Source organism: Vulpes lagopus, chromosome 7, assembly GCF_018345385.1.
Source record: "Vulpes lagopus strain Blue_001 chromosome 7, ASM1834538v1, whole genome shotgun sequence".
Taxonomy (NCBI): domain Eukaryota; kingdom Metazoa; phylum Chordata; class Mammalia; order Carnivora; family Canidae; genus Vulpes; species Vulpes lagopus.
Window position 1 is genome coordinate 96,950,445 of NC_054830.1, and position 24,847 is coordinate 96,975,291.

Genomic DNA, 24,847 nt, shown 5'->3' on the forward strand with positions numbered 1-24,847 from the left:
ATGACCTGCAGTAATGTGTAAACATCCCCAACTATTGCTTTATTGTCCTAATACACTAATCCTTTATAAAGCTCTGTAGGTGTATAGAAACAGTCCTATCACTACCAATACTCTACAAGGCAAAGGGGCAACTAACAGAAATCCTGCAGCATGCTGTTTCTCTGAAAGACTAAAGGTAAGTAGAGAAAAATACAAATCCATACGTGAAAAGCATCCTACACATACCCTTACCTATCCTCCAAGTAACTGTTAAAATGTAATAGGCCATCTTGAAAAACTGTTACATATTAGATACTGCAGACCTGATGAACTTTTGTGTAACTTATCTTTTTAATTGGTAAATTAGTCCTGGCCAATTTGAAAACTCCAGGTGTTTTATCTAAAATTCAGGATAAAATGTTACAGACTGTCTACAAATGGGAATATGGGCAACATTGAACAATACTTTGTTTTTTGTTCTGAGATGTTAGGTCATGGTAAGATGAGAGACTTTTTCAGTCTATTTGAATCTGCATCTCATTGTATATTTTAACATTGCCTGATTTCCAGTTTGATAACGGATTTAACATGTTTTCTTACTAGTCATTTAGAAAAGCCTATTTTTCTCTGTTTTCCTAATCATAATAATGATTATGGGGAGGGGAGAACCTCTCAAAAATCTGATACACAATCATTCTTGTTTCTTAATTTTTTTATTCTGATCCAGTTACACAAACTAAACGTGAAGTATCACATTAAGTAAAAATTTCATGAAACCATATTTTGACCTCATTGTATATATGAGATGCTGTTATTTTTTCATGAAGAAGCTGTGAATGAGGCTGATTTTGGAAACTGCAGACAAAAGACAACATGGCTCCCTGATGTGACACTCAGTGTTGATTCATCCAAAATCTGACCCAGCTCTGGTTTTTTACTATACAGAACTCATTTCCTGCTTAAAAGTAACCTACTAATTTGTGGCACTTACCTACTAGAAAAGCCATTTCTATTATATTCCCAAAGACTAAGTCCTCATTCCAATTCAAAATAAGAAACACTGAAATACGAAGAATCGAAAATACTTGACTACTGAAAACCAGTAATTCTCAAATATGTATTACTTACCTGGCTGTGTACATTTTACAAACAAAACATTTTCTGGTCCATAGCCAATGCTTCTTGATAAGAAGGGGATAAAGTGTCCTATCCAAGCAGTCATCACGATGTGCAAGCCTTTTGTACACGAGAAGTAAACCAAGGCATTAAAAGACAAATTGTTGTGATCTATTAAGAATTAAATATATCTGTACTTCAACATTAGGAACACAGGCATATTTTTCAATTTTTTTAAATAAGAGATTTAGGTATAAAATCACTTGCTACACTAGGTCTGACCAAATTGTGTTCCACAGAAACACTCTCCTAAAGATCATTTGGAATTAATGTTTTCTTTCCCATGAAACTTCCCAAAGTGTTTTATGGTAATATGCTCTATGACTCTCTAAGAGGAAGATTAGTGTGCAGCAGATCTTATATGTATTCCATCAGAAAGCCCTTGCTTTACTCAACACTTTATATCTTTTGATGAAACACAGTTTGAGCAAGCAACTATTTGGTTTTGTGTTACATGGTTCTTTATTAAAATCTAAATCAGACTCCTGGTATAATGTGAACTGACAGGACTTTAGTTTTGGGTGTCAATTAGTAAATTGTAAATAAAAGTCAGTCTCTACCACTAATGAACTGGGTTTGAGTAAATCCCCTTAACCATGCTGGACCTCAGATTCTTCATCCAAAAAATGAAGGAACTGCACAAGAGTATTCTAAAGGTCTCTATTTTAAAATTTGATTTTTTTAAAGGGCAGCAATATATCAACTTCATCACATCAGAAAATGATTAATAAGCTTGTAACCGTTTACCAACTATTAGACTATGGAATGGCACTGAATGATTAAATTCACCTATAAAATAAAAAATGATTTGTAGCCTAGGGGCGCCTGGGTGGCTTAGTTGGTTAAGTGTCTGTCTGCCTTTGGCTCAGGTCATGATCTCGGGGTCCTGGGATCAGTCTCCAAATCAGGATCCCCAGCTCAGCAAGGACTCTGCTTCTCCCTCTACCTCTGCAGTTACCCAATGCCTGTGTGCATGCTCTCTCTCAAAATCTTAAAAAAAAAAAAAAAAAAAAGACTTGTACTCTAAATTACTTTTGGATCCCTGGGTGGCTCAGCGGTTTGGTGCCTGCCTTTGGCTCAGGGCATGATCCTGGGGTCCTGGGGATTGAGTCCCTGCTTCTCCCTCAGCCTGTGTCTCTGCCTCTCTCTATCATGAATAAATAAATAAATCTTTAAAAAAATAAAAATAAAAAAAATAAAAATTCCTTAAAGGCCACCTGCCTGGCTTACTCCTTGGAGCATGCAACCCTTAGTCTCAGGGTTGTTGGTTCAATCCCTACACCTAGTGTGGGGCCTGCTTAAAAATAAAATCTTAAAAAAAAAAAAAAAGTGAAATTTAATCTTTCAAAAAACTAAAAATAATTCCTTAGGAACACTCCATGCTGCAAATGTTTACTAAGTGTGGCTTGTTCTTCCACGTTGCCTTTAAGACTGACAAGGCCATACAGTAAGAAATGTTAAACTAAAATCAGAGAAAAGTGGATGGTCTATCTTATCCTAATTCTTAGGCAATTCCCCTTCATTTGAGTGAAAGAACACACAGAATAGCTTAATATAAAACTTAAAATTATATATATACATTTCTTTGATAGTGTGTTAATCCTATAAAACTGGAATTTATGAGGTCTCCTAGGCCTTCCTTTAGCAATTCTTCCCAAAGGGCCAATGTTTTGCATACTTAACTGTTTCTTTTAAATTTAGCTCCTCAACATCCCTCTACAGAACAAAATAACCTTGGTTAAATCGATGTTTAATGTTTACATTATACCAAATTACTACTACTCTCCCCTAAACTCCACAAACGACTACAGGTTCCTTTTATCGTGTGACACGTGGCTAGAAGCTACCGGCTCTCAGGTTTGCATCTGCTTAGGTGTCCTGTACCTGCGGCTAATCGGGTTCTGTACTTTCTGACAGACTGAACGGTGCTCTCCGTGTGTGTCTGCACCATGGGAGGCGGAGCAGTGCCAGACACCCTTCCTGAGTTCCTCCACTGGGCTCAGGCCCAAGCTATCCTCTAGGTGGGCTGGACGGCCATCATGCTGGGAGAGAAGTCCCAGCATTCCACAGCTCTCTTTAGGTCTTATCTGCTCTGCTTTGCATTCATGTCTTTCAAAGTTTACTCTGTGTGAAGTACTTCCTCTGGGAGTCTCCTGAGCATGAGTGCATGCAAAGTCAGTTTTTGGAGACTGGTCACTAAGATCCAAGAGAGGTGGAATGGCAGGGGCTTCCTGAAGGCACCCATTCCTATTACTGGTATAATAAAAAGCCTGGATCTGGGACTGCTCTACACAAAGACTCCCATAAAAACGGTCTTTCGGAATGAAAGCAGGGATGGAGCAGGGCTCATTCTTGCATACTGATCCTTCCCAAAGTGACGTTTCTTAAATAAGGAAATGAACAGCCTTATACATGAGAGAGACACAAGCTATACAAAATTATCGTAACACAATCTCATTTTAAACTACTTTAATCCCTCCCAGTTTTTTATACTTTATGTAAGCCTTAAGACCTCATATTTGTCAAATATTAGAATTTCTCTTCTCTTCCCCCAGTTCCCTTCAATCTCCATAAAATTCTGGCAAAGAGACAAGAAACCTAGATATATAGTTGCAAATTTGCTAAGGAAAGTGGCTACAGGATATACAAAATGATCTACAGAGTGGATGCCGGGGTGTCTGGGTGGCTGGGGTAAGTGTCTGCCTCTGGCTCAGGTCATGATCCCAAGTCCTGGGATCAAATTCCGTAGCTTGTTTCTCCCTCTTCCTCCCCACCCCCACTTGTGTTTTCTCTTCCTCCTCCTCTCAAATGAATAAATCTTAAAAAAACAACCCAAAAGTGAATGGCTGCTGCCTGCCTAATACACAAATGGAAATGCTTATCTACAGATTTTTTACCCTCTATTAAAGTATTTCTATATAGTATATCTACTCCTCAAAATAGAGAATGCGGGCAGCCCTGGTGGCTCAGTGGTTTGGTGCCGCCTTCAGCCCAGGGCGTGGTCCTGGAGTCCTGGGATCCAGTCCCATGTCGGGCTCCCTGCATGCAGCCTGCTTCTCCCTCTGCCTCTCTCTCTCTCTCTCTCTCTCTCTCTCATGAATAAATGGATAAAATCTTAAAAAAAAAAAAAATAGAGAATGCAAATGGATAGAAAATTGGTCATTCCATGGAAAGCAAACAATTTTGCTGCTCCTAAGCCAAGCTGCAGTGATGACTTTTTTTTTCTAGAAGATTTTATTTATTTATTCATGAGAGACACAGAGCGAGAAGCAGAGACATAGAAGGAGGGATAAGCAAGCTCCCGCAGGGAGCCCGATATGGGACTTGATCCCACGACCCTGGATCACCACCTGAGCCAAAGGCAGGCAGGCAATCACTAAGTTACCCAGGCATTCCTACAATGATGATTTTTATTCCTCTTATTAAAAACAAACACAAACAGCCTGTGCTCTCATACCGTAAAATAAAAAGAACAAATAACGTTGTTCTGAGTGTGCCACTTACCTTATGTCAGTAATGACAACAACATGTTCACAGTCTCCCTGGTGACAATATAAGTAAGGAAAACCCAGTTTAATATACAGGTCATTGAAGGTGAAATCTTCCATTTTAGCAGTCTGAAATTTTCCATAGCCTCTATCATGGGACTCTGACCACTCAATGATAGTTCTGAAAGGGGGGGGGAAAGAGGATACTTCATTATGCCACAAAAAAAAAAAAACCCTAAAAATATGACAGAAAATGGTTTGTGACTACAATTATTTCATGAGGCCTGACTCAATAAACTGGACAGTTACCACCTTGAGGTGAAAATCTCAGTGAATTTGTCTTTATCCAGTAGAGCAACAGTTCTCAAAGTGTGGTTCCTGAATTGTGATAAAGTATCATTTGCCCTTTTCAACTCCTATTCTCTCATAAATGACCAGTATTCTAGAGGCTACATGATGTGTTTTATCACATCAGACTGAACGGAAAATGTGGAACAATGCCACTGATGGTCTCATTTTGTTTTGGAAAAGTTACTTTCCCTCCAAATTATTAAAGTTAACATGTAATGGGATTAAATTGGTTAATATTTAAAATATTTCTCAGTTTCAACTTCTAATATGGTAAATACTAATAGCTATAAGCCCACATAATCAAAGTTCTTTAGAGTCCTCAATTATAGTATAAAGGAATGCTGAAACCAGCAAATATGAGAATTGCTACATTGAATACAGATACAAATAGCTATAATTAAAGAGAATATATATAAACACTCAGAAACAATATACATATATACCCTAGTTGCTAGGACACTGACAGTAAAAGTATGGTCTAATTAACATGATTATGAGCTACGGATTTTTCATGTTATATACTTAACCATGTATTTACATACCCATCTAGGGCAAACAACAGTATACACTGGACAAGCAGAAAAAAACACTGAAAGAATAATTTATTGCTATCACCCAAATAGGAGAAACTAATATAGAGTTTAAGTGGGATTTAAAGTTTTTCAGATGTATCTATGGCTCAATACAAGATTTGCTATGATTTCTTTTTCTTTTTTTTTTAAAAGTAGGCTCCATGCCCAACATGGGGCTCAAACTCACAAGCCCAAGATCAAGAGTTGCTACTGACTGAGCTAGCCAAGTGCCCCCAAATTTGCTGTAATTTCTAAGATAGCAGATAGCACAAAGATTTTGAAATGTCTGTGTAGATCTTTGGCAGGAAAATTTTCTTCCTGGAGTAAAAATTTTGATTAATTTACTAGTACCTAGGCTAACCAGATGAAATACCTGAATATACTTTAAAAACTGAGAGAGATCTTTAACCGCAAGACAAAACAGCCTAACAAAACAATTCGTTGGCAAAGACCCTTAGCAGACCAGTAACAGGATTTGTGGAGATCTTGCTATTTTAAGAACTAGAAACAGGAAAGACTCAGAAGATTTTTGAAAACTGTACCTGCTCAAATCTCTGCACTCAGGGTATCTTTTATCATTGTAAAATGTCCCTTCAAAATAAAAGAAGGCTGATTTGTACAGGTCCTACAAGGAAATAGATGGCATTGAATAAAGTCCTCTATTCACAATTATGAAATTGCTGCCAATTCAAAATTTGTAAGTCATAAAACCACACTTACATGCTTTATAGTAACTTCATGCAACTTCACAGAATATGCTTAGCTCATTAATTTATTCAATGGGAACCTCCTATGTGACAAGTACTATGCTATTTACCAGGGATGAAAGTGTAAAGATCGGGGATCCCTGGGTGGCTCAGCGGTTTAGCGTCTGCCTTTGGCCCAGGGCGCGATCCTGGAGTCCCGGGATCGAGTGCCGGTCAGGCTCTTGGCATTGAGCCTGCTTCTCTCTCTGCCTGTGTCTCTGCCTCTCTATGTCTATCATAAATAAATAAATATTAAAAAAAAAGAAAGTGTAAAGATCTGATCCTTGCTGCTATTTTCAATTTTATCCTATTGCTGTTTTAATCACTAAGTCTGATTTAAATTTATTTTGAGACTCATGAAAGGAACCTAATCAGAAGTGAAATAAACTTCAATATTATTTTATTATAGTGAGTTACTTTGGATCCTAGCATGAAAAACTGAAAGTCACATCTTTGGTAGTTCCACAGAGCTAATAAGTGATCATAGTGTTATGTTTTTCTGTTATTTTTTTTTAATAGTTTCAGTGTCCTTTTTTTTTTTTTAAAGTTTTATTTAATTGAGAGAGAAGAAAGCATGAGTGAGAGGGACAAAGGGAGCAGATGCCACGCTAAGTATGGAGCCTGAAGTAGGGCTTGATCCCACGGCCCTGAGATCATGACGTGAGCCAGAACCATGATTTGGATGCTCAACCAGCTACATCATCAGGTGCTCCTCAGTGTACTTTTATAAAAATTCTCCCTTCAAATTTTCAAGAATTTTTAGGCAGAATTTGAATATTCTGACTCAAGCAATCTTTTTTTTTTTTTTTTTTAAGATTTCATTTATTTATTCATGAAAGACACAGAGAGAGAAAGAGACGTAGGCAGAGGGAGAAGCAAGCTCCACGCAGGGAGCCTGACGTGGGACTCGATCCTGAGACCACGGATCACGCCCTGAGCCAGGGGCAGGTGCTCAACCGCTGAGCCACCCAGGCGTCCCTGACTCAAGTAATCTTACCCGTAAAGTACCACAGCAGTCACACAACTGGTCTGAACTGTCAGGCTTCTTAACTTTCAGCCTACCAGACTTTGCAGAAGGGGGTCTCCTGCTCCTCACCGCCCATCAGAATCATAGAAACACCAAAGACCAAGTCTCAAGGCCATTAACTGAGAAATCTCTCAGCATATGGCCCAGGCACCAAGGTTTTCCCAAGTTCCCCAGGTGATTCAAATGGGCAAGGGATTCATTCCATCATTTACAGACTATCTGGCACTGGCATCAGACACCCTTATGAGACTGGCTGTGCTGTTTCTCATTGAGCTGTCATTTGATTTCCCTGACCCTCTGTTTCCTCATGTAACACAGGAGTAAAGCCATTACCTTCTTCCCAGGTGCTTACAGAGCTAAAAGGATAATCTGTATTATTATTATTTTTTTTAAATTTTTTTTGTATTTATTTATGATAGTCACACAGAGAGAGAGAGAGAGAGGCAGAGACACAGGCAGAGGGAGAAGCAGGCTCCATGCACTGGGAGCCCGACGTGGGATTCAATCCTGGGTCTCCAGGATCGCGCCCTGGGCCAAAGGCAGGCGCTAAACCGCTGCGCCACCCAGGGATCCCGGATAATCTGTATTAGAATGCCCTGTCTAGCTGTTGTTCACACAAAAACTACCACAAAATAAACTTCTGGACCCTCAAAGAGGTAAGCTAGGGTCTAAAATAAATGTTCTGAAAGAACACTACCTTACTTAGACATAAAAAGTTTCAGGGTTTTTTGGGATCCCTGGGTGGTGCAGCGGTTTAGCGCCTGCCTTTGGCTCAGGGCGCGATCCTGGAGAACTGGGATCGAATCCCACGTTGGGCTCCCGGTGCATGGAGCCTGCTTCTCCCTCTGCCTATGTCTCTGCCTCTCTCTCTCTCTCTCTCTGTGTGTGACTATCATAAATAAATTTTAAAAAAAACTTAAAGAAAAAAACTTAAAAAAAAAGTTTCAGGGTTTTTTCATTACAAAATGCTTCTATGGAACTTGAGTTGATTTAGGCAACTTAATGCGTTTGGTTGGCATAATTATTATTTAGAAGGGGAACAGTTCTCCATCTAAATCCAAACTCAGGGCAGCCCCAGTGGCGCAGCGTAACCGCCCATGGTGTGATCCTGGAGACCTGGGATCGAGTCCCACATCGGGCTCCCGCATGGAGTTTGCTTCTCCTTCTGCCTGTGTCTCTGCCCCTCTCTCTCTGTCTCTCGTGAATAAATAAATAAAATCTTAAAAAAAAAAAAAATCCAAACTCATCCATTAGTAACTTTTCCCTGTCTCAGTACACAAATAGAAGATGTGAGCAGCCTCAACACCAGGTAATTTTGCTTTTCAGTGGCAACCGGAGATTGTCACTAACTAGTTTCCCTATTTGTCAGCTAGTTTTGCTGACCAGCTTTGGGGGAGGGGAGGATTGCCAATCAACATGGAAAAAAGCCAATGTAAGAAGTTACTTCTATTAGGTACCTAATGTAGCCCCAGCCTCTACTTTCTATTTCCACTTTATAAACAAAGTAACTGTGGAAAACTAACATGATCATGTGAACAAAGTCATTTATATATAATTCTAGGCATAATTGTTGTGTTGCTAATATTCAAATCATCTGTATTAGAACTTTTCAGAAGTATTCACTAGGATCTGCTATGAGAAAAATGGTAATGGGAGAGACACTGAAGCAGCTCTTTGTCCTACACCAGGGCTTTATTTATAATAAGCAACAGAGCAGTATGTGCGAAGTCTTTTTTTTTTTTTTTTAAGGTTTATTTATTCATGAGAGACACAGAGAGAGGCAGAGACACAGGCAGAGGGAGAAGCAGGCTCCCAGAGGGGATCCCAATGTGGGACCCAATCCGAGGACCCTGGGATCATGACCCAGGCCGAAGGCAGATGGTCGTCAACCACTAAGCCACCTGGGCATTCCGTGCAAAGTCTTTTTTTTAAAGTTCCTCTAAGCAAGACCCTTAAGAGATTACTGCCCTCCCAAAAGATGAACTAATCTGAGCAACATAAAAAAAGATTAGATATTAAAATGTGAGAGACCATTAAAAAGAAAAAAACAAAACCAAACCAAACCAAAACAAAAAAACCCCACGCGAGAAGAAAATACTGGCACTGATCTTATACATATATTTAAAGAATGCACTTCATCCTTTAATATTATAGTCCAAAAACAAACACGTTAGCAAAACACATTACATTTTAGACATAAGCTTTTAAAAGAGATTTAAATATACTGGTCCAATTCTCCCAGTCTTCTCACATAATAGTCATCTAAGTTAATATTCAAAATTCTTGCTTGTTGAAGATTCTCCTTTCCTCAGCTACAAAAACTGCAACTCACTGATTTTTTTTCCCTGTGATTACCAGTGGAATACAAGCCAAATACCTGTCTAAAAAAGCATTATAACTTAAGGACCAATTCTCAAGTTTTGTAAGGTGTGACAACAGCATGAAGTGAACACATAACGATTTGGCAAACGCTGAGAACTGGGGAAGGTGGGTAATGGGTACATAAGGACTCATATTATTTCTGGTGTGGTCAACATTTTCCAAGGCACCAGACTCATCAAGAAAGACAAGGACTCAGATAAAGACAAGGACTCAGATAAACAGAAAAAAAGAAAAATCTCAAAGAAAAACTTAAAAAACTAAACCAAACCATAAAATACATATACCAATCAGTGAAATAACAATCTCTCTATAGGTCAAACAAATGTCAGTATCTGCAAACTTACTGATTTAGGAGTTCACTCTCCTAAAACCATAGCTGGGAGGAAACACTCACACAGCTCTCTGAACAGGCAGATTCCAGAGTCCAGGCATTAGAAACCTGCTACGACCCACAGCACAGCTGACTTTGCACTCGGGGCCTCCTCTGGAAGCACCCAGAAGGGCAGGGAAAGCTGCCTCTCACCTGGCGTCCCGCCAAGACGGCAAAGACCATGCGGCTTGGAAGACACGTTGACAAGGGTCTGAATCCAGCCTCCACCCCTGCTCACTGAACAGGCAACTCATGACAGCACGCTGATGCAACTGTTTCTTACTTTTCTTTTCTTTTTTTTTTTTTTAAAGATTTTATTTATTTATTCATAGAGACACACACACACACACACACACACACACACACACACACACACACGGAGAGGCAGAGACACAGGCAGTGGGAGAAGCAGGCTCCATGCAGGGAGCCCAATGTGGGACTCGATCCAGGGTCTCCAGGATCCCGCCCTGGGCTGCAGGCGGCGCTAAACCGCTGCGCCACCGGGGCTGCCCTGTTTCTTACTTTTCAAATGGTGATAATTCTGTCCAAAACGTGCTGTCTAGCACATGCTAAGTGCTCAATAATCAGAAAGGACATTATTTTAATAAAGAGACAAAAAGAGGCAGAAACAATACAACTGTGCCTGTCTTAAGTATTTAAAATAGGACGATGGGTCATCCACCCCCTGCTTAGAAAGCTGCTGAATGCATCAGCACTGATGTACAAACACAACGACCTAGCCATGCCTGGTTACGAATCCTCTCTCAGGGTTCCTGGTGCTAAGACCGATTACCAGGTCCGACTCCAACTGCTTTGAGCAGTGGTAACACAGTGGCCATGAGAGTGAATTCAGATTTTGCTTATTAAGGTGAATTTATAAAAACCTTATAATTACAGGGTTTGGTGGGGTTTTTTTGTTTTTGTTTTGGTAGGGTTGAGAAACTGCAGCTTCTCCTTTAAAAGAAAAGATAGGGAGGAGGGTGGGGGGTGGGGGGGAATGGGTGACGGGCACTGAGGGAGACACTTGATGGGATGAGCACTGGGTGTTATTCTGTATGTTGGTAAATTGAACACCAATAAAAATTAATTTATTAAAAAAAATTAAAAAAAAAAGAAAAGATAAATGTTTCATTTCCCAGTCTGCATACAGCCTTGAAATTCCATTTGTTTCTCTTTAATCTCATGTTTATTTCCAAAAGCACCAAGATGCCAAACCTGAAGAAACCGATTATCTTAAAACCATTTTTGGTTTAACTGAAAAACGAAGTGAAATTTATGTGTGAGTCATATGGTCTCTTTCGCTGGTCTCCTTGCCAATCACCAAAAGGACTGGAATACAGCCAGCCTTGTGGGGCAGAGACATATCAAATAGCACCAGCTGATTATCACAGGCACTATAATGGCCAAACGAAATGGTTCCAGAGTGGCAAAGAGAGGACAGTCAGGAAAAATTTTATGTAATAAGTGAGTCTTAAGCTGGGTTTGGAAATGTGAGTATGAACCACATGGATGGAGGAAGGGAGAGGGCTTCCTATCGTTTTCAAATATTCAAAGGCATGAGAAAGTGTTATGTTTGAGCAACTTAAAATTATCTATGGCTGAAGCATAAAGTACAGAAGTAGGGGGTGGATAGTATGGAAGGTTAACTTTGGAATCATCATTACAAAAGTCCTTCTATGTCAGCCTACAGGGATCCACTTCAATTTTTAGATTGGAGAATGACAGGATCAATTTCTTTTTAAAGACTTTATTTTTTAAAAAATGTTAAAACATTTATTATTTCTTTATTTTCTTTAGAAAGAGAGCAAGAAAGGGAGGAAAGGGGAGAGGGAGAAAAATCTCAAGCAGACTCCATGATGACAGAAGAGCCCGACTTAAGGTGATCTCATATCCCTGATATCATGACCTGAGCCAAAATCGAGTCAATAGCTTAACCAACCGAGCCACCCAGGTGGCCCCTGGCATTGTGGCTTGAAGACAACAAGGCAGAGTGTGGTAGGATATGAGAGTGGTGGGCAGAAAGGACCAGATAATGGTCTATGTGCAGACTATAATAAAGATGTTGTATATTCTTCTTCTAGATGTAAGAGGAAGCCACTGCAGCTCTGACTGATACTTTAAAAGTACCATTCTGGCTGGTGGAGAGGAAAAACAGAAGTGTGAAGGGAGCAAGGAGAGCTGTCAGTAGGCTAGTCCAGGAAGGAAGGAATGGCAGTTTAATAGTCTGGTACCTGTAAAGGATCAGAAACCTGGGCAATGCCTAAATATATTTGTAAGCTGAAGTAACTAGATGCAAAATGAGCATATTTACTGAGATAGGAACAATGAGAAAGGCATAGATTGAGGTAGAAAGATCTGGAGTTTTTTTTTTTTTTTTCTTCAAAGATTTTATTTATTTATTCATGAGAGAGAGAGAGAGACAGACAGACAGAGAGGGGCAGAGACATAGGCAGAGGGAGAAGCAGGCCCCCCGCAGGGACCCCAACATGGGACCCAATGCCAGGACCCCAGGACCAGACCCTGGGCCCAAGGTGGCACTAAACCACTGAGCCATCCGGGCTGCCCTAGAGTTTGCTTTTGAACAGATTAAGTTTGAGATGGCTATCAGACATCCAGTAAAAACTGTCAAGGATGGGTCACCTGGCTCAGTTGGAGAAGCATGCAACTTGATCTCAGGGTTGTGAGAGCCCCACGATGGGTTAGACATTACTTAAATAAAACTTAAATTAAAAAACCATTAAGGAGACTGTTGGATACAGAAGTCTGGAGATCAGAAAAGATGTTGAAATCAGAGATATAATCCTGGGAGTCCCAGCATTTATAGCTATAAATCTGGATAAGACAAACAGAGGTAAGGTCTGAGGATTGACTCCCAGGGCTTTACAACAGAAGTCAGGAAAATGAGAAGCACCCAGCAAAGAAATTAATTCAAATCAGTCAGATAAAAAGAAATCAGGTGGGTGTAACACGCTAAAAACTAAGTAAGTAAAAAATGTTGCAAGGAAGAAGGAATATTCAATTGTATCATGTGCCAATGACTGGTCAGAAAAGGTAAGAACTAAGTCTATGGTGGCATTGATAAAGCGATTTTCAAGGGGACACCTGGGTGGTTCAGTCTGTTTGGCATCTGCCTTCAGCAAGGGTCATGATCTCAGGGTACTGGGATTGAGCCCCGCGTGGGGCTCCCCACTCAGCAGGGAGTTGGCCTCTCCGTCGCCCTCTGCCCTCTCTTCGTGTGTGTGTGTGTGTGTGTGTGTGTGTGTGTGTGTGTCTCTCTCTCAAATAAATAAAGTCTTTTTAAAAAAGTGATTTTCAAGGAGGAGTGGGAAACAAAGTGAGTGCAAGACAAAGTGATGGCAGAAAAAGATAAACAATGAGCTTAGGGGCTATTATTCAATCATTATTATTACTACTCATTGTTATTAAGTCTGAGTAGTTTGCTGAGGAGGAGGCAGAAAGATGAGGTTGGTGGCTGGGGGGAAGACGTGTGGTGGAAGAAAAGTTTTAGGAAGGGAGATACCACAGCGTATCTGTAACGACGGGAGAGCTCTAGAATGGACCGAACCATGATGTGAGGTCACGGGATCCCGTGGACAGGCAGCCTGGCCTCAGGTGGCAGCAGCTTTAGTCCAGCCACTGTCCCAGGTGGCAAGGCAAGGTACACGGGCAGATGGGCAGATAACTAAATGTAGGTGAGAGGTGATGGAAAGTTCTTTCTGAGTTACTTTATTGTCTCCGTGAAACAAACGTTTCCACTGATGATAAGCCGTGAGGAGAAGATGGAGGCTACTTCTGAATGAGTCACACAGTTCCCCTGAAATGGGGAAGAGTGAATTGACTACAGAAATGTGATAAAGGGCAGCCTGAGGGGCTTAGTGGTTTAGCGCTGCCTTCAGCCCAGGGCATGATCTTGGAGACCTGGAATGGAGTCCCACATCAGGCTCCCTGCATGGAGCCTGCTTGTCTCTCTCTCTCTCCCCTCCTCTGTGTCTCCATGAATAAATAAAATCTTAAAAAAAAAGAAAGAAAGAAAGAAAGAAAAGAAAGAAAAGAAAGGAAAGGAAAGGAAAGGAAAAGAAAAGAAAAGAAAAAAAGAAAGAAAAGAAAAGAAAAGAAAAGAAGAAAGAAAGAAAGAAAGAAAGAAAGAAAGAAAGAAAGAAGAAAGAAAGAAAGAAAGAAAAATGTAATAAAGACGCCAGGCAGCACCGAGGCTAAGTGGCAATGGCCAGGAGGCACTCAAAATAATGGTTACAAAATCAGGAGAAAATGCAGTGACAGAGAGACCCTAACGAAGATTAGAGTGCACTCAAAACCATGAAAACTGGGGAAAGACCAGGAGAATTTACAAGGACCACCAAGTGAGGCCTACATTTTAATAGCAGTAATGTGGCTGGAGGCACAAGAACCAGCAAAAACAAGGACTGTGATGATTCTTGTTCAAACTCTCTCTCCATTCTAGCTGACCCGAATATCCTTTTCTCATCTACAGCACGTGCAACCCCTTCTATGGGGGTCAGGAAATCTGAGGTCTTTGACCAGAATTATACCAAGTAACAGAATTAGCTCAAGTCTGCCCTACCATGAAATTCAGAGGGATCAAAGCCCTACTACTTTACTGGGCAAGCAATCCCTGTGGAAAACTTTGTGAGTGGCAAGTCAACTACTCTGCTCCTTTCCATCCTTATCCAACGCATATGTAAAGTTTCTCCAACCTTCTGAGAGCACCTCTGTGGGAAACGGCAACAAGGACCAAGGTCAGATATTTCTGTGTCGGTCCTGAGACCGACAGGACTTGCTTTGGGCAGTGAGGCTCTCAGGCAGACTCCAGCCGTTGACTGGGGGAGGGGGGGGGGTTAGGACAGATAGCACTCAACACAGTGTGAAAGAGGGGAGAGAATGAAGAGCAAATTCAAATGCTAAGTGAGATCAAGCTGGATGAACATGGAGAAGAGGTTAGACAATGAGGTAGCTCCTATGACCTTAAAAGGAAGAGTGTACACAGCATGGCTGAGAAATGAAGGGGAAAGAAGAGATCCAAACTGAGCACAGCCTCGTCTTTGAAAATGTCTTGAATGACAAAAAGAAGGGAAGTGATATGCTTGATGAAATGGCACAAAAGGATTTATTGGAACATTTATGAGCCTGCTAGAGTAATCACTACTTACTTAGCTTGGTATTACTATTATTATTATTTCTTGTTTTATGAGAATTAAGAAAAAAAAGAAACACCTTACTTTGCTTATGTGCTCAGGAGCTTGATCGGGCGTGCTGCTGAATTCCCCACCAATCTGCAGGTCACTGACACAGCAAATTGAATCTCTCAGTTCTGTGAGCTTCTGACTGCCCAAGACCAGCATTGTCTGGTATGGTTTGTGTTCTTTGTGCTAAAAGTCAAACGGTAAATAAGTTAACTGTCCACTTAGAGATGAAGCAACTAAACCATAAATCCTGTCCTGACCAGATCCAAACGAAGCTACTGGTTTTCTTAATTTAAAGTTATCGGGGATCCCTGGGTGGCGCAGCGGTTTAGTGCCTGCCTTTGGCCCAGGGCGCGATCCTGGAGACCCGGGATCGAATCCCACGTCGGGTTCCCGGTGCATGGAGCCTGCTTCTCCCTCTGCCTGTGTCTCTGCCTCTCTCTCTCTCTCTCTCTGTGTGACTATCATAAATAAATAAAAATTGTTTAAAAAAAAAAAAAGTTATCCCCATAACTCAGTGTCCTGTGTTTTTCTTAGGTTCTATATTTGTCAATTTGGCATCCATTAATTTCAGTCCATATTAATGGCCAAAATGGTTTACATCTCCCCTGTGATCCAGAGCCTGGTCTCCGAAGCTGCTTTGTTGTTTTAACTCTCACAGAGCAAGTCAGTATCTCCCCTGTCCTAAATCAATGTAAGGTCAGGTAGGGAACAACTAGGGACAGCGCCTACCTACACCCCAGGGCCTGCTGGAATTATTCACACTACTCAAGCCTCAACTATTCATCCTACCCTGCCCTGCGCTTCCCATGGAAACCTTGATAAAGGAGGCTGTGGCCTTTGGCTCCTCACTTCTGTTACCAGTGCTTCTCGTTGTAGCCCTGTAGGTGTGGCATACTCACTCCTCTCAGGAAACACTGAGTAATAAAAAAATCTTGGTCACTCAGCTACCCCCCTAAGTGAAAATCCCACAGACACAATTGAGACACTGGAGGCTATGGTCTGAATGTCTTGTGTCTGCCCCAAATTCAGACACTGGAATCCTACTGCCCAAGTGATAGTGTGGATGGAGGTAATGAAGTCACGAGGGTGAAGCCTCATGAATGGGATTAGTGCCCTTGTAAAAGATCCCACAGAGCTTCCTAACTCCTTCTGCCACATGAGAAGTTGTGACCTGAAGGAGGGCCCTCCCCTGACTGTGCTAGCTGCCTGATGTTGGACTGAACTGTGACAAATAAACTGCTGTTTATAAGCCACTCAATCAGTGATACTTTGTTATAGTGGTCAGAATGGACTAAGATATTGGCAATAGAATTTTTTTAGTTTAAGCTATAGTTTATAATCAAGATGCTACTAAAATGACATTAGCAAGAACGTTTGGAATATAACTTCATCTAGCAGCATCGTGTTTTATTATCATTATCGTCATCATCATTATGATGATGGTCCAACCCAGAGCTTGAACCATGAGATCAAGACCTGACTGGAGATCAAGAGTTGGACCCTCCCCTGACTGATCCACCCAGGCGCCCCAGCAGCAGTGTGTTGTAAAATTTCCTGCTGGAAGTTACCTCACTGAAGTCAAGCAGTCAATACGTTACTCTCATGTTAGAGATGAGAGGTTCAGTTTTCTTGGTTTGGTCTGACTGGTAATTTCAGATCATGATCAAACAAGGTGATTAATAATAACTATATCCCAGATGGTTCACTACTATTTATATTCACAAATGCAATTCACATATAGTAATATTTCAGTTAAACCTTATCAAAGTTTATGACACATCTATTTGGGGGATCAAGAATACATACACTCTGGGCCAGGACAAAGTTCTTTTTATTAGAGACCTCTAAGACATTTCTGAATATCCCTAACCTGTTAACATTCTGCATTTCCATCGAAGAAGAGCGGTCTTTAGTTAGACAACCTCCCAAGTGTTCTGAATTGCTCAACAAAAGTTACCCCACTCCTTTACCAGTCATCTACTCTGTAAAAAAAACAAAACAAAACAACAAAAACATTCTAAAACTAAAAAATAAATCCAAGAATTAATATAATTAGAATCACTGTAGATTTACATATACTTTCAGTTGCCTCCAGTGCAGGAATTAAGAATAATACATTTTAATGTTATAACTGTCACAAAAAACAGCATGTTTGCATTTATTTTGAACCTTAAGGATTGTGACGCTTCAAATAATTAGACCCTTTGACAAAAGTCACCTGTATTATCTGTGAAATTCAAAAGGTTTTACTACTGACCTTATGAAATATAACAGGGTACAAGATATTCACAGATAGGATAAGCTCCCCTTCTTCAATCATGTCTGCTGGATTTTCAGGCTTTTTTCCTATGGCATGTGACTCCTGAGGGAGAAAAATAAGTAAAAGACCTTAAAATCACACTACAACTCAGATTAAGAGGCAGTGGGAACAACAGCCATAAGTAAGATCTGGAGTCAGACAGCTCTGGGTCTGACTCCTAATTTTAGTTTTAAGAAAATTGGCAAAACCTCTCTAAGCTTTAGCTTCATCTTCTATTTTTTTTTTTATTTTAAAGATTTATTTATTTATGATAGACATGGGCGGGGGTGGGGGGGACAGAGACACAGGAGGCGGGAGAAGCAGGCTCCATGCCAGGAGCCTGATGCGGTACTCGATCCCAGGACTCCAGGATGGCGCGCCCTGGGCCAAAGGCAGGCGCTAAACTGCTGAGCCACCCAGGGATCCCCTCATCTTCTATTTTTTAAAAAGAAAACAAAAACAGCTCACAGAAAATACTCATTTTATAGAACTACTGCTGGGAATGTGTACATAAAATATCTAATAATGTTTGGGACTAAGTGCTTAACAACTGATGACAAAACAGGAATATCAACTAATGTTGGTATAACACTGGCATTTACAGTTACTATTAACATTTTTACGTATCTCTGCTCATAGTATTACAAAAGCTATTTGACAGCTGATGCAGAGTTCAGATTTACCCAAGGAATATCAGCAAGTTACAATGCAAATACAGATCTGTTTGGCTCTAAAACCCACACTGTCTTGCTTTTTACAACACTATCATCACATCTGTAATACCTCACACTTTCTTTTGTTTTTTTAAGATTTTATTTATTTATTTGACAGAGAGCACAAGCAGGGAGAGCAGCAGACAGAGGGAGAGGGAGAAGCAACGATGCAGGGCTTGATCCCAGGACCCTGGGATAATGACCTGAGCCAAAGGTACACATTTAACCTACTGGGCCACCCAGGTGCCCCAATATCTCACACTTCTATTATGCATGCACAATAACTATAAAATAGCCGCCACTAGAGTAGACTAGTTAAGAAATACAGGTGCAAAAATCAGAGGGAATGACTTTATGCAAAACAGCATAGGAGGCAGCTTTAGAGATCATTCCCTCCACCAAAGCAACCAATAAGATGGAACGAGAGACTGGAATCAACTATTTTGGAATTCTGGAACCTGATCAGTTATATCAACTAGGAAAGTGAATAAAAGGACAAGCTGCTGGTGTTTCATAAATAAACACAGAGTGCAAAACAACTACCATCCCCCATTCCTCAGCCCCACTGCAGATGTGGAAATAGAGGCCCATGTTCCTGGAACAGACCAGCTGATGCTATGACAAGCAAGGGGGACCTTGTTCTTCCTAAACTGGGGACTGTTTTGGTTGCTCTGGTGATATCTTGATGGCGTGGTGTTGACACTTGCCTTGGTGTTGGGCCTCCTGCCAGCAGTGGCTTCCCAGACAGCAGCTATTGGTTAATTTAAAAACAGGGCCTTTTTTTTCCCCCCTCATGTGTGGAGACAGATATTTATGGAAATCTTGAACAGGTCACTGGCTGCCCACAGAGATAATGAAATAAATATTCATAACCATACATAACAAGGAGTACTTGTCACTCCAATAATCCACAAGTAAAAAATATACTCAGAATGTCCAGTATATATTATTCTCAACAAAAACTTATATATAAAGCATACAAAGAAACAAGAGACCATGTCACATTCAAAAGAAAAAAAAATCTGACAAAAACCACCCTTGCGGAAGCCCAGATATAGTAGTTACTAGTCAAAGATGTTACATCAACTGTCTTAAATGAACTCAGTGAGCTAAAGGAAACATAGACAACTAAAAGAAATCAGGCTGCTCAATAAGTGACAGACATCTTCTCACAGAAACTATGGAGCTAAGGGAGTAGGGCAACATATTTAAAGCCATGAAAGAAAAAAACCATTAACCAGAATTCTACACCTGGCAAAACTATCCTTCAGGAATGATAAAGAAATTAAGGCATTTCCAGATAAAAAGAAAAAAAAGGTGAGGGAGTTCATTACCAGGAGACTTTGTATAAGAAATGCTAAAGAGAGTTCTTCAGGATGAAATGAGAAAGACACTAGAAAGTAACTTGAATCCATAAGAAGTGAAGAACACTGGTAACAGCAATGACATACACAAATATAAAAGCCAGAATTACTGTACTTTTTCATTTATAGCTTTTTCCCCAACAGCAAATGCACATAACAATATTTACAAACTTACATTAATAGGTATATAAAGATGTAATCTGAGACAATAACAACATTAAAGGAGAAGGACAGAGATGTATATGAGCAGAGTTATCTACCCTTCAAGGTACTACTGAAACAAAGTTGGTATCATTAAGACTAGGCTGTTATAATTTTCTAATGTTGGGACACCGGGGTGGCTCAGCAGTTTAGCGCCTGCCTTTGGCCCAGAGTGTGTTGCTGGAGTCCTGGGATTGAGTCCCACGTCAGGCTCCTTGCATGGAGCCTGTTTCTCCCTCTGCTTGTGTCTGCCTCTCTCTCTCTCACTCTCTCATGAATAAATAAAATCTTTTAAAAAATAAAATAAAACAAAATTTCTGATGTTAATTGTAATCCACAAGGTAACCACTAAAAAATAAGTAAAACACATACAGATGGGAAGAAGGAAAACAAAATATACCATAAAAATTCAACTAAATACAAAAAACGGACAATAATAGAGGAACCAAGGAACAAAAGATAGTATAACATACAGATATCTAACTGGTAGAAGTAAATCCTCATCAGTAGTTAAATACAGATGGGCTAAACTTTTCCATTAAAAAGGCAAAGACTGGGATCCCTGGGTGGTGCAGCGGTTTAGCGCCTGCCTATGGCCCGGGACTAGATCCTGGAGACCTGGGATCGAATCCCACATCCGGCTCCTGGTGCATGGAGCCTGCTTCTCCCTCTGCCTATGTCTCCACCTCTCTCTCTCTCTCTCAATGTGTGACTATCATAAATAAATTAAAAAAAAAAAATTAAAAAAAAAAAGGCAATGACTGGCAGACTGGATTAAAAAAAATTGATCATCTATACACTCTCTGTAAGAGACTCATTTTAGATGTGAAGATACAAAGGGTTGAAAGTAAAAAAAAAAAAAAAAGGGAAAAGATATTCCACACAAATAGTAACCAAATGAAAGGTGGGGTGGCTATCTTATTGTCAGACAAAATAGATTTTAAGTAAAAAAAGGTTACAGGAGACAGAAGAGGACACTATATATTGATAAAATGTGCAATCCAAAAAGACAGTCTGATAATTATAAACATACATAGCTAACAACAGAATGCCAAAGTATATGAAGCAAAACTGACAGAACTAATGGGAAAAATACACTGTTCCATGATAATCGGTGGAAATTTCAATACCCCACTTTCAATAACAAGTAGAATAACCACACAGAAAATTAATAAGGAAACAGAGGACTTGAACACTACAAACCAATGAGACCTAACACACAGAACACTCCATCTGACAATACACATTCTTCTCAAGTGCGCTTGAACAGTTCTCTAGGATAGACCACCAAGTCCCAATGAATTTGGAAGTACTGAAATAATAAAAAATAAAAAGTATTTTCTGATTATAATGGAATAAACCTAGAAATCAGTAATAGAAGGAAAACTAAAAAATTCAGTAGAAATTAAAAAATACTCTTAAACAACCAATGGGTCAAAAAAATATCACAAGGGAAATTAAAAATTACCTTGAGACAAATGAAAATGAAAACACAACATAAGAAATTTATAGGCCATAGCAAAAGCAGTACAAAGAGGGAAGCTTACAGCTATAAATATCTACATTAAAAAAGAACAATCTCAAGTAAATAATCTTACTGTATTTACTGTATACACTAAGGAACTGGAAAAAGAAGAGCACACTATACCCAAAACAAGCAGAAGGAAGAAAACAATCAAAACTAATCCAAGAAAAAATAAAATATCTGAATAGTAATGGTTTATTGGTATATTGATACAATGGTAAGGAGATTGAACCAGTAACTAAAAACCTCTTAACAGGGACACCTGGGTAGCTCAGCAGTTGAGCATCTGCCTTTGGCCCAGAGCATGATCCTGGAGTCTCGGGATTGAGTCCGCATTGGGCTCCCTCCATGGAGCCTGCTTCTCTCTCTGCCTATGTCTCTGCCTCTCATGAATAAATAAATAAAATCTTAAAAACAAAAACAAAACCCTCTTAACAAAGAAAAGCTCAGGACTAGATAGTGTCACTGGTGAACTGTACCAATCAAAGAAGAATTAACATCAATCCTCTTCAACGTCTTCCAAAAAGCCTGAAAGAGAGAATACTCTTTTTTTCTTTCTTTCTTTCTTTCTTTTTTTTTTAAAGGTAAGCTCTAAGCCCAGTGTGGGGCCTGAATTCAGGACTCTGAGATCAAGAGCCCCATGCTCTACCAAAGGATTGGTGCCAGGCACCCTGAGGAAATACTCCTTAACTCATTCAATAAAATCAACATACTCTTACAACAAAACCAGACAAAGACGCTATAAGAAAACTACAGGCCAATATCCTTTATGAAGATTAACTGCAAAACTCCCTAACAAAATACTAGCAAACCAAATTCAGTAGCATATGAAAAGGATTATCACAACCAAGTGGCATTTATCCTCAGGATGCAAGAGCAGTTTAACACATACAAATCAGTTAATGTAAATACCACATTAACAGAAAGATGGAAAAAACCCACATTATTATTTCAACTGAATTGCAGAAAAAGTATGAGGAAATCCAATCTCCCTTCACAATAAAAGCACTAAATAAAATAGGAACAGACGGGAACTTCCTCAACATGATGAAGGACATATGTGAAAAATCCACAGCTAAAATCATATTCAATGATGATATCAGGATGTGCACTTTTGCCATGTCTATAGTCAACATAGTACTAGAAATTCTAGCTAGAACAATTAGATTTAAGAAAAAAAAGGAAGGAAGGAAGGAAGGAAGGAGGAAGGGTAAAAGAGAATAAACAAACAACCACATTAGAAAGAGATAAAATTATGTTTGCAGATAACAGGCATGATATTCTATATATAAAATCCTAAAAAACCCCATCAGAACTAATAAATTTAGTAAAGTTGCAGGCTACAAAATTAACACACAAAAACCAGCTGTTTTTCTATATACTAGCAGTGAACAGCTCAAAAAGGATATTAAGAAAATTCCAGGGCAGCCCGGGTGGCTCAGTGGTTTGTCGCCTCCTTCAGCCCAGGGCGTGACCCTGGAGACCCGGGATCGAGTCCCACGTCAGGCTCCCTGCATGGAGCCTGCTTCTCCCTCTGCCTGTGTCTCTGCCTCTCTCTCTTTCTCTCTCTGTGTCTCTCATGAAAAGAAAGAAAAAGAAAAGAAAAAAAAAGAAAAAGAAAAAGAAAAAGAAAAAGAAAAAGAAAAAGAAAAAGAAAAAGAAAAAGAAAAAGAATTCCAGGGGTGCCTGGATGGCTCAGTCAGTTAAGCATCTGCCTTTTGGCTCAGGTCATGATCTCAGAGTCCTAAGACTGAGCTCCATGTTGGGCTCTCTGCTCAGTGGGGAGTCTGTTTCTCCCTCTGCCCTTCCCCCACACTTATCTGCTCTTTCTCAAAAAAAAAAAAAAAAAAGGAATTCCATTTAAAATAGCATCCAAAGGAATAAAATACTTAGGAATAAACTTAATAGAAATAAAAGACTTGAGGTGCTTGGCAGGTTCAGTCAGTACAGCATGCAACTCTTGACCTTGGGGTTGTGATTTTGAGCCCCACATTGGGTGTAGAATTACTTTAAAAGAATAAAAAATCTTAAAAAGAAAGAAATGAAAACTTATACACTTAAAAACACTTACTGAACAAAATTATTGACAACTTAAATAAATTCAAAGACATCTTGTTCATGGATTGGAAAATGTAATATTGTTCAGATTAAACACTATTCCAAAGCATACGCAGATTCAATTCAATACCTATCAAAATCTATATGGGATTTCTTTCTTTCTTTTTTCCTTACCCAGAAATAAAATAACCCTCCTGAAATTCCTAGGCAATCTTGAAGGACCATAAATAGCCAAAACAATCCTGAAAAAGATCAAAGTTGGAAGACTCCAATTTCCCAATTTCAGAAATGACCACAAAGCTAGAATAATCAAAACAACGTGGTGCCAGGATAAGACAGACATACAGACCACTAGAATAGAACAGAGAACTCAGAAATAAATCATATGGTCAAGTGAATTTCAACAAAAGTGCCAAGATCATTCAATAGGGAAAGGACAGTCTTCAACAAATGGTGCTGGGAAACCTGGATATCTACATACAAATGAATGATGCTAAACCTTTTCCTTATGCTATATATAAAAATTAACTCAAAATGGATCAAAGACTTGAACTAAGAGCTAAAACTATAAAACTCTAAGAAGAAAATACAGAGGAAAGCTTCATTACGTTGGATTTGCCAAGTTTCTTAAGTATGCTACCAAAAGCACAGATAATCAAAAAAAAAAAAAAAACAGATAAACTGAACTTGATCAAATTTTAAAACTTGTACATCAGAGGAAACTATCAAGAGAGTGAAAAGACAACCTGTGGAATGGGGGAAAGCGTTTTAAAATCACACATATGGTAAGGATCTAGAATCCAGAATATACAAAGAACTCTTACAAATCAACAATAAAGAGACAACCCAATTAAAAAACCAGTAAAGGATCTGAATAGACATTTCTCCAAAGAAGATACACAAATTGCCAGAAAGCACATTAAAAGATGCTTAACATCACTTACCATCTGGGAAATACAAATTGAAACCATAATGAAATACCACTTTATGCCAACTAGAAGGACTATTCTCAATAAACAGAAAAATCACAAATGTTGAAGAGGATGTGGAGGAATTGGAACCTTTGCACTGCTGGTGGGAATGTTAAATGATGCAACTGCTGTGGAAAACAGTTTGGTGATTCCTCAAAATATAAAACCTAGAATTATCATATGACTAAGCAATTGCACTCCCAGGTATATACTGAAAAGAAACGAAAATGGACTCCAACAGATACCTGTATACTGGTGTTCATAGCAGCATTATTTGTAGTATTCAAAAATGGAAGTAAGCCAAATGTCCATCAGAAGATGAATAAACAAAATGTGGTATATTCATACAATAGAGTATTATTCGGTCAGAAAAGGGAATGAAGTCTTGATACATACTCCACACAGGTAAACCTTTAAAATATTA

General features: G+C 39.5%; 1 protein-coding gene across 4 annotated transcripts in view; it reads right to left on the minus strand.

Annotated features, from left to right (window-relative positions):
* Positions 1 to 24,847, minus strand: part of SNAPC3 (small nuclear RNA activating complex polypeptide 3) — a 41,256-nt gene that overhangs the window by 3,982 nt on the left and 12,427 nt on the right. For 2 of the 4 annotated variants that reach the window (XR_005988843.1, XM_041761363.1), the window contains exons 4-8: positions 17,550 to 17,654; positions 15,326 to 15,475; positions 6,109 to 6,191; positions 4,660 to 4,824; positions 1,108 to 1,215 (exon numbers count right to left, since the gene is read on the minus strand). Coding sequence is in view for 3 of the 4 variants with exons in the window: in XM_041761363.1 (XP_041617297.1) it covers positions 1,108 to 1,215; positions 4,660 to 4,824; positions 6,109 to 6,191; positions 15,326 to 15,475; positions 17,550 to 17,654 (611 nt within the window). In the remaining variant the exon portion in view is untranslated. The remainder of the gene's footprint in view (positions 1 to 1,107; positions 1,216 to 4,659; positions 4,825 to 6,108; positions 6,192 to 15,325; positions 15,476 to 17,549; positions 17,655 to 24,847) is intronic. The other 2 variants (XM_041761364.1, XM_041761365.1) reach the window with 2 other exon arrangements.